This window comes from Manis pentadactyla, chromosome X (assembly GCF_030020395.1).
Source record: "Manis pentadactyla isolate mManPen7 chromosome X, mManPen7.hap1, whole genome shotgun sequence".
Classification (NCBI taxonomy): Eukaryota; Metazoa; Chordata; class Mammalia; order Pholidota; family Manidae; genus Manis; species Manis pentadactyla.
In genome coordinates this window covers 110,436,799-110,447,241 of record NC_080038.1, presented here as the reverse complement: position 1 = coordinate 110,447,241, position 10,443 = coordinate 110,436,799, and the positions used below count along the sequence as shown (strand labels likewise).

Here is a 10,443-nt window from a genome sequence, read left to right as displayed (position 1 = left end):
TCTCTAACGTTTCTCTGTATGTAAACATTGGTAAATGATTCCTCAGGCATTTGTGGTAAGCGTTTCAAAAAGGTGGCCGATAGTCCTTTTAAGTGTTCTTTCAATATGTACTGTATTCTGAAACGAATCCCTTTCATTCCAATTTAACGTATTTGCCTTTGTTTTGCAGAACGAAAAAGGTGAAGCAACTCAAGAGATTTGGGGACATATCGCCAAATGATCTATAGTTTGGTGGCGTCGCTTCGCAACATTTTGGTACCCAAAAGGAGCGGAACCGGATTTAGCATCCCTCCTCTCATCACACGTTTCTTAAAACAAGCGTTCTGCACGTTTGAACATCGTCTCTTCTCTACCCAACACCTCCTCCCAGCCCGCCCCCTGGCTCCATCCCACCCTCTACCTCGCTCCCCACACCCCCTCGCCCTCCGCCCCCAGCCTGCGCATGCGTCCTAACAACCCCCTACACTCGCGGCGCAAGTCGAGTATTGTCGGGGGCTATTCTCTCTCCCAGGAACATGGCGGCGAGTCAGGGAGGTGGTGTTAACAGTGGGGGCGGCGGTTGTGGTGGAGGTGGAAGTGGCGGTGGCGGTGGCGCGGCCGGAGGGGGAGGTGGCGGAACCGGAGGGGGAGCCGGCGGCGGGACACTGCTGGTGCCCATCCCGGTACCGACTCTTTTCGGTCAGTCGTTCCCCAATGGGCCGCAGTGGAACCCGGGGAGCCTCCAGCCTCAGCACACCGTGAGGAGCCTGGACCGGGCCCTGGAGGAGGCGGGCAACTCCGGCATCCTGGGCCTCAGTGGTAGGAAACTCCGAGACTTCCCGGTCAGTGGCTACGACCTGACGGACACCACCCAAGCAGGTGACAGAACGCGGGGGCGGGGGTGGTGGAGGGTGGGATGGGGAAGCTGGGCCCAGGAGGAGGGGGTAGGGGAGTGGGTGGCTGCGTGGCTGCGTGGCTGCCCTGCTGGTCTGGGCGGTTGCGCGGGGGCGGCGAGATTGACAGTCGGAGCAGCCTGTTCCCCTGGTGCGAGCGGCGGCGAAGGCAGTAGGGGATGGGGATGGAATGCAGACTGAAGGATGTATAGAAACTGGGTGGGATGTGAGGCGTGAAAGCATTATTGTTAAAGCGAGTTTCCCCAGTAAGGAAGTGGGGAGGGAGATATTGACACCTCACTTAATGCACTTACTGCAACTCTCCTGGGTGGTGCCCTTTTTCCCGGAGGAAAAAGAAAGACAATGCATAAAACCATAGTCTGTGCATATCTCTTAACGTCGTACTTGTCTGCAAGAACAGCATACTCCTTTTCATAGTATTGCCCCTGTTGTTCTTATGTTCTTATTTTGTGTGTGTGTGTTAATCATCCTAGAATACTCTTGCCTTCTTGTCACATATGTCTTTAAATACTGAGATTTTTCATTTTCCTGTTGTTGAGAAGGTAGTGGTGGTTAAATGAGTATTTGCTGTACTGGCAAATTAAATCATCAATCACTTAAGTGTCTGGTTACTAGCGGAAAGAATGCTTGTTTTGAGTTATGTCAGTGTCTTAATTTTTATAGCAGAAATAGCCAAAAATTTTAAGGCCATTTTTGAGAAACAAAATTAACTCCATTCTTTATGGAGTTGTTGGTTAATGGCTTATCATTTTGGATGGGAAATTGTTTATTGTAATGTTCTTCATGTACTCTCTGGTACTCTTTGTTGTGAATGGCATTTTTTGTTATGAGCACACTCTACCCTCTGTCTTACAAACCAGTGCTGCTTATTTTAGGTGTTTTGGTTTGATGAAAGGGTTTTTTGCTTTTCATAATCTTTAAATTTGTTATTGATATGTCTATTTTCAGTTTTGCTGAGAAATCATGGACAAAATTATAGATGTAGTAATTTTGAAACAATTCACCCATCATGAGAAGTAATAAAACACCTCTTATTTTCAGTTTAACACTATTTCAGTGCATTCAGTTTCTGGATATTAAATCAAGGTATGTGTTTGGAGGAGGGTGAAGAGAGGAGGAAAACCTAAAATTGAAGCCTTCCACCCAGTTATTCTCTAACAAATATCCTAAGAACTCTGAATGCATAATTGATCATTAATTTTGTATTTTGGAAAGCATGTTTGAGTACTTACTCCTTCACCCTGAATAGATTTCTTAATATGTTCACATATGAATATATTGGCAAGATATTTTACTGCTTGTTATGTTCTTCAAAGGCATCAAGATAAAGGTTTCTTCATTAGAGGGATATATTGTTTTGCTTATTGTTCTTTATAACCTGTAAAGGATCTCTCTAGATGTAGGACAGTTTAAACATCCTAGCTTGGCATTCAGGGTTTTTCTGTCTGGCTCCAATTTATTATTGTGACTTTACCTCCCAAATACTCCTACAACAGTCTGTTCCAACTAGGTTAACTCCCTATCCCTCAAATGTATTTCATGAATTTCTACCCCTTTTTTGTAAAAGGTTATCCACATACTTGGTATTTCCTTCTTCTCTGCATGTATTTAATTTTGTTCAAGCCCCAACTTTTTCAAGAAGCCATATCTAACTCCTGTAGTGCATGCATGTAGTCCCTTTGTTTTAAATTGAAATGTCATTGATACACAATCTTATATTGGTTTCAAATATACAACAGTGGTTCAACATTTACCCATATTATCAAGTCCTCACCCCCTCCATACATGCAGTCACTATCCATCAGCATAAGAAGATGTTACAGAATCGTTGGCTGTATTCTCCATGCTGTACTACCATCCCTGTGACCAGCTTACATCATAGCAGTCTCTTGTTTCTTTTGACTTCCCCATAATACTTACTGTCTTTACCACTTACTTGTTAGTGCTGGCTTTATTTTATTTTTATGTTTGTGTCTTGCTGTCCATGAGAAGATGGAGAGCTTCTCAAAGGCAGGGAATAAGTCATTTACTTACTCAGTCTTCTCATTATATATTGCTTATATTGTACTTGATAATGTTTTCCCTAAATATGAATATTATCTTAAGTGGTTGTAACTTGTGGCTTTTAAGCCTTCACTTGGTTTTCTGAGGCAAGCTTTAATGTGAACCAGAACCGTATTTGTTCTTGGTAAATATTCATTCATCATAAACTATATAGTGTCTATAGTAACAGGACTTTTTGAGATAATTCCACCTTGTTTTACTTTTTTTTCCTTCAAAAGTTGGGTGTATGTTCCTTGTGGGAACACTTCAGAATTTAACTGAGAAATCTGTGCTGCATTTGTGGTTCATTTTTTACAAAACTCAGCCATGAACTATGTAGGGGGAATATTTTTGTATGTAATGCTACTAATATCCATTGTGTAGAAATGAAGATAGATACACTGAAGCTGAAGAAAAATAGAGCATGTTTGAGATTATACATGCATATTGTACATACAGATACATACACACAAAATCACACATATACACACGGTATATCTTCTGATGAAAACAGTTGTTATTCTTATACTTAAGATGATTCTCAGTGGGATAATGTTTCAGAACCAACCTGGTTAGTTAGACAAGTATCTGTTGGTTTATTGGATGGGAAGAGATTGGAGGAAGGGAAATTATGTAGAAAGGTATTCTATTAATCTAGGTGTGAGGTGGTGAGAATCTGGGCTAAAACAGAATTGGGTAGGAACAGGAAATTGATAAACTTCAAAAGAAGCAGGGAGGGCTTTTTATATTATTTTTCTGTTCCTCAGATATACATAAGATGAAGCAAACCAGTAGTTCTACACCTTGGCTGTACAATAAAATCACAAGGGACTGTTTTTGAAAAACTTGTGTCTGAGCCCTACCCTGGACCAATTAAATCAGAATCTCAAGGGCCAAGATTTTTTTTTTACGTTTTCCCCAGTGATTCTAATGTGCAGTCAGGGTTGATAAACTCTAAAATAGTTCATTTTTTAGGCACTCAAGAAGTACTTGAGTGAATGGGAACGTTGATAAAAGTTTAGTGACTAACCGGAAGTTACTTGTCAAAAAGGTCAAAACCGAAAGTAGAAACTAAGTGTTCAAGTTCTAGGTTAGTATTCTTTTTAATAGACTTGTGTGAAGGTGAGAATCACTGTTTTTCATCACATTATGTTTATAATGAATAGAGACTTACTAGGATGATATAGTTTCTTCCTTTTCCATACATAACTCTTGTTTACATTTAATACTGTTTGATAAATTTGTATTAAGAAAATAGTGTCCCAGTATATGTAGCAGCAAAATCTTGTTTTCTCTATTAATAGTCTTGCTATGAGGGAAAATAGATAGTAGGGAGCTGCTGGCGTAGTTTATGCTTAGTGTTTTTTTTACCTCTCTGCATTTCTGGTGTCTCTTCTTCACCTGCCCTACACTCCTGCTACTTCTCCTTGTTTCTTTCCCCCTCTTCAGCTTCACTTCCCTTCCTCTCCTGGGATGGAGCTCAAAGCTAATTATGGCAGCCTTTCCAGGACATTAACATTTGAATGGGAGAGCTTGCTAATTTACTTGAATCTCCCCAATTGGAGGTTTGTGCTTCTAACATTTTTTGAATAGATCTGCCTTCCAGATACTACTTGTAAAATCCTCATCCACATAAAGACATAAAAACGATTATCAGAAAGTTGGTGAACTATTTCAAGAAAGTAGCTGAGTCTTGTTGTAATGTCTTGTTTTTTGATGGTCTGTAGGTAGACTTGGCAAGACAAAGGGAAATTGCCTAGAACTATTTAGTCTGTCTGGATGCTGTGATAATTTGTTGACCTTAAGAGAGCTTGAAAATGATTTTAATAGCTACCCAAACAAATCCTGAAACTTTTGATACTTGATTTTGTCACCAGTGCTGCAAATACGTCTCAGCCTACTTGCAGCTGCTCTCTGCTTCATACCACTTGATGTCCATAAACAACAGATCTGTGAAACAGATTTAGGAATTTACATACATCAGATTGTGCTGTGTCCTGGTTAATCACATGTTTTCCTGTAAATCTGGAGTCAACTCTAGTATTTCCTACATGTGCTGGTTCACCTCTTCCACTGTGGAGCATGGTGCATTGTATCAGGTTTAAAATGGAGCTGGATAAACTTTGCAGCATCTGAGTTTATTACCTAGGTGAAGGCCCTCTCAGTGCATTCAGTGGAATATGCTTGTGATTGTGATTTTGTGGCCTGATTCAGAAATCTGCCTCACTTTATATAATAAATTTGTTCCTGAAATATCGATGTGAAGCACATTTTTGATAGTTGGCTCATATTTTAATTGCTCTAGAGTGAATGTGAGTTGCTGGATGTTGTAGAGATGTTTCTTATCCAGTGGTGAATTCTTCTGTAGTATAAATGGTTGCCCCTGAATTTTTCTTTTGCAAGTTCACATTTTAAAATAAAATGTTATCTTAAATTGGAGGGTATGTTCATCATTAAGATAATGTTATTTATATAGCTTTCTATACATTTCTAAGCACTTTCATATGTATTATCCTATTGTGTCCTAATAATAACCCTGTGAGCTTGGCAGAGTACATAGTAATTACTCCTTGTTGTGAGAAGTTAAGTGATTTGCCCAAAGTTAAAATGGGTAGTGTGAGGCAGAGTGTAGGTCAGAGAGCCTTGGTTTTCTAGCACTCAGTATTCCAGTGTTATTTCTATCGTAACACATTCTCTACTTATAACAAAGCTAATACTTAAATAAGCACTATGCTATTCTAATAAATAGGTTATTCTGAAAAATGCTTCATAGGCTATATAGTTTTTGTGGTGCACTGTGTTTTGTGCACAGTATTTGCATAGCTTGCCTTCATTCCTTTTTCTGATGGTTTTAGAATAGATTCATTAAGCATTTATTGAACTCCAACTTTGGAAATACGTTTATGGTCAGTAGAAAAGAAAGACATAGTTCTTGTTCTTGAAGGGTTTATAAAATAGTTGAATGCTTACAGTAATATGTGTAATAGAAAAGAATTACAATACAGAATATTCAAAATTGTATACTTTTGTAAAATGTGCAAATAAATGATGTGAAACTGTGGCATAAAGCTTAATTTTTGGGGGGGTTAAGTTAGTTTGAGAAAGATTTCTGTGAATTTAGGCATTTGCTGAGTCTTGAGGTAAATGATCTGTATGGGATCAAGTTATAACTAGGCAGGAAGGGACAGTTGCAGAAGGAGAAATTGCATGAATACAGAGTTGAGAATGACATTGTGTGTTAAGGGCTCATATTAAGTCAAGGTTTACTCTGTTTTTTTCTCTAGCATACTTAACAGGCTGAGAGGAGGGGGAACTGGTGGAGAGTTCAGAGTTAAAATGCAAGAGGAGTGTTAGTCTGGGGAGAGGAAATCCCAAGGCAAAATACCTCTAAAAACCGAAATCAGTCAAAGGGAGAAATAAAGTTTAAAACCCGTTTATTGCTCACAAACTGCAGTCCTCATCCATCTTTCTCCTCTGCTCTGGAAGAAGCCAGAAAGCAAGCAAGCCAGCCCCTCCCCTTAACCTCTCAGGTTCAGACACGCCCTTGGTTGCCCAGGTAATTAATTATCCATTTATATGGAGATGAACTTCTCTCCACCCCTGAGGATATGCAAATACACTAAAGCCAGGCGAAATTCTGGAAATGTTACAATTTTACCCACAGGCCACCCCTCCAAGAAATCTCGCCTTAAAATTTACTCCTTTCCCTTCTTCCGCAGTGGTCCCTGTGTGAGAAAACTGGAGCATTGTGACCAGACTAATGACACAATAATAGCAACAGCAATAAAATTATGGCAATCCTCAAGCCAGAGGATTCAGCTAGGTTCAAAGTCCCATGCAGATTAAGTCCATAGCTCGTCCATTCCATAGGTAGGCAGTTGCTGAAGGTTCAGAGCAATCATCATGCGGCATCTGCAGCCAGGGGGCGTATTCAGGCCACAAAGACTGTAGGAGAAAATAACCTTAAGGGCTATAAGATACATGTTTTAATGACACCAGCATAGGCAAATCTTGTCCATCAGGTAGGATACATGCAAGAGAGTGGTCTTGTGATAAACAGTGGCAGGAATGGGATCTTGTCCTGGTCTAGTATACCAGACTTTCACTCCCCTCCCTGTGGGAGTTACAGATGGGTCGATATATAGGGTTATGGGAGGTACATGCACTGACCATAAAGATAAAACAAAACTTCCCCGCAAGATGCTCTTACTTCCTGAATGTTTTGGGTACACTACCATGACCTTTGGGGTCTATTCAGCTGTTACTCCAGGAATACACACGAGGCCAGCTTCCAGGCCTTTCCCCAAAGGTGCCAGAAGGGCCAGCCATCACTGGTCCATGTGTCGAAATGTCTAGGGCCAGGTCCATTCAACAGTGTCTCCAGGGCTTAATGCAGTAGGGGCTGGCAGCAGGATGTTACTCTGCTGGCCATATCCTGGTTTCAATAGCTCTTCTTTAGTTTGGACATAAAATTTTATAAGAGAGGCAGCAAGGTGTGTGAGCATATCCACAGGACTCAAAGCTCCTTTACATGGCTTCTCATTCAAATGCCGCAGTACTGTCCATAGGTGAACTGACCCATAGACTATTGGTGTCCGACCTAAGGCCAGATTTCAACAAACCATTGTACCTCTCTATCATGCCTGCCCGAGTAGGATTATATGTGGTATGGAAAATACTGGAAAAACCTGGACTGGATCCCTGACAGAAGAACCAAGCAGCACTCGGAGGTCTTGGAGTTTTGAGGTTTATTTTACACAGGCGGGCTCAGAGGGGAGTAATCTCCCAAGGTCTGAGCCCTGAACAAAGGCAAGGGGAGCAATATATATCCTTCTGCTTCCGTACCTGCAACATTTCTTTTTTTTTTTGATTTTTAAACTTGATTTATATGTGGATACCACATTTCTCTATTATTATTTTTAATAAAATGCTGAAGTGGTAGGTAGATACGAGATAAAGGTAGAAAACAGAGTTTAGTGTTGTAAGAGAGCAAATGTAGATGATCAGGTGTGTGCCTGTAGACTATGTGTTAATCCGAGCTAGACGAGGGCAATAAACATCCATGTATGCAGAAGATTTCTCTCAGAACATGAGGGGGGAGGTTCTAAGCCTCACCTCTGCTGATCCCCATTTTCTCACCAGATGGCCCCCTGCGACTGTGCCTGTCTTAGGTTTTTCCTCCCTTGAGGAATCTTACCCGTCTCTGGCTAACCAGTCATCTTCCGGGGCCATACAGGGAAATGTTAAGTTGGTAAGTGAGAGAGAAGCCTTATTGTTTGAAAAGGTTAGCTTTTTACTTCTTTGCATATTTATGTCCTGTGGCTTCTATGCCCAGCATTTGTCTTGAGGTGTCTTTACCACTTGGAAGAATTATGATACTCGGTAAATTCGACATGTGGCACGAGTTCTATTTAAAGGTTGTGATTAGGTAGGAAGAAGAAAAGCTATAGAAGTAGCAGGCAGAAGAAAACCTGGGAAGATTGATTATTTCTTTGACATATCTTCTTGTAGAGTAACTTCAGCATGGATAGGTTTTAAACTACTAATTAAATTGTGCACACACATTAACATAGTAGGAATATAGTTACCTAACCAAAGCATACCTGTAATTACCAGCCATCTCCAGTGAAACCAAGAAAACCAGTTAGGCACCTTAGGCATTTGTGAAAACTTATCTATGATATGGTGGATATTGTCCGACTGAACTTAAACAGTCTGAGAGAATTCAGATAAACTAGAACAACCCATTCCTGGGGACTGTTCATATCCCATATGTTCTTTTAACGATAAATAGTCTGTGGTTGTAAGATTTTGGAGTGCTACAATTTGCACTTCTCCTAATTCTTGGTTGAGTTCCAACAGTATAGATCCAGTCCAATTTGTTGTTTTACTGTATGCACAGGCCAGCTTAGATATCTCCTTCATCATTCCCATGGCAAGTCCAGGAACTGGTGGGATGAGTGCATCTACACCTGTGACAGTGCGTGGATCTTTGTTGGAGTTTTTTTTTTTTGCTGATCATCTTCTGTCATGAGTCTTCCCGAGAGTGCTGGTGTTGGAAGTTCTTTTTCATATCGTATCTTAGTTCATTTTCAGGGTAGCCAAATTAGGCTTTGATCCTCTGTATAAACACAAACAGACCCTTTGTCTACACTTTTATATGCCCTTTATATCATTGTGTAGAACTCATTAGAGGTCACCACATAGGAACTGCTTTTTTTTTTTTTAATCATTAATCTACACTTACATGATGAATACTTTGTTTACTAGGCTCTCCCCTATACCAGGTCCCCCCTATATACTCCTTTACAGTCACTGTCCATCAGCATAGCAAACTGTTGTAGAATCACTACTTGTCTTCTCTGTGTTGTACAGCCCTCCCCTTTCTACCACCCCGCTATGGATGCTAATCTTAATACCCCTTTTTTCTGTCCCCCCTTATCCCTCCCTACCCACCCATCCTCTCCAGTCCCTTTCCCTTTGGTACCTGTTAGTCCATTCTTGAGTTCTGTGATTCTGTTGCTGTTTTGTTCCTTCAGCTTTTCCTTTGTTCTTATATTCCACAGATGAGTGAAATCATTTGGTATTTCTCTTTCTCTGCTTGGCTTGTTTCACTGAGCATAATACCCTCCAGCTCCATCCATGTTGCTGCAAATGGTTGGATTTGCCCTTTTCTTACGGCTGAGTAGTATTCCATTGTGTATATGTACCACATCTTCTTTATCCATTCATCTATCGATGGACATTTAGGTTGCTTCCAATTCTTGGCTATTGTAAATAGTGCTGCGATAAACATAGGGGTACATTGGTCTTTCTCATACTTGATTGCTGCATTCTTAGGGTAAATTCCTAGGAGTGCAATTCCTGGGTCAAATGGTATGTCTGTTTTGAGCATTTTGATGTACCTCCATACTGCTTTCCACAATGGTTGAACAAGTTTACATTCCCACCAGCAGTGTAGGAGGGTTCCCCTTTCTCCACAGCCTCGCCAACATTTGTTGTTGTTTGTCTTTTGGATGGCAGCCATCCTTACTGGTGTGAGGTGATACCGCATTGTAGTTTTAATTTGCATTTCTCTGATAATTAGCGATGTGGAGCATCTTTTCATGTGTCTGTTGGCCATCTGTATTTCTTTTTTGGAGAACCGTCTGTTCAGTTCCTTTGCCCATTTTTTAATTGGGTTATTTGTTTTTTGTTTGTTGAGGTGTGTGAGCTCTTTATATATTCTGGACGTCAAGCCTTTATCGGATGTGTCATTTTCAAAGATATTCTCCCATACTGTAGGGTTCCTTTTTGTTCTATTGATGGTGTCTTTTGCTGTACAGAAGCTTTTCAGCTTAATATAGTCCCACTTGTTCATTTTTGCTGTTGTTTTCCTTGCCCGGGGAGATATATTCAAGAAGAGGTCACTCATGTTTATGTCTAAGAGGTTTGTGCCTATGTTTTCTTCCAAGAGTTTAATGGTTTCGTGACTTACATTCAGGTCTTTGATCCATTTTGAGTTTAC

At 40.6% G+C, this 10,443-nt stretch overlaps 1 protein-coding gene across 7 annotated transcripts in view; it reads left to right on the top strand.

The window, feature by feature from the left end:
* Positions 1 to 493: 493 nt before the first annotated feature.
* The window catches only part of LRCH2 (leucine rich repeats and calponin homology domain containing 2), a 171,606-nt gene continuing 161,656 nt past the window's right edge, over positions 494 to 10,443 (top strand). For all 7 annotated transcript variants that reach the window (XM_036917260.2, XM_057495801.1, XM_057495800.1 and 4 more), the window contains exon 1: positions 494 to 858. In XM_036917260.2, coding sequence (XP_036773155.2) covers positions 516 to 858 — 343 coding nt within the window. In that variant the 5' untranslated portion in view covers positions 494 to 515. The remainder of the gene's footprint in view (positions 859 to 10,443) is intronic.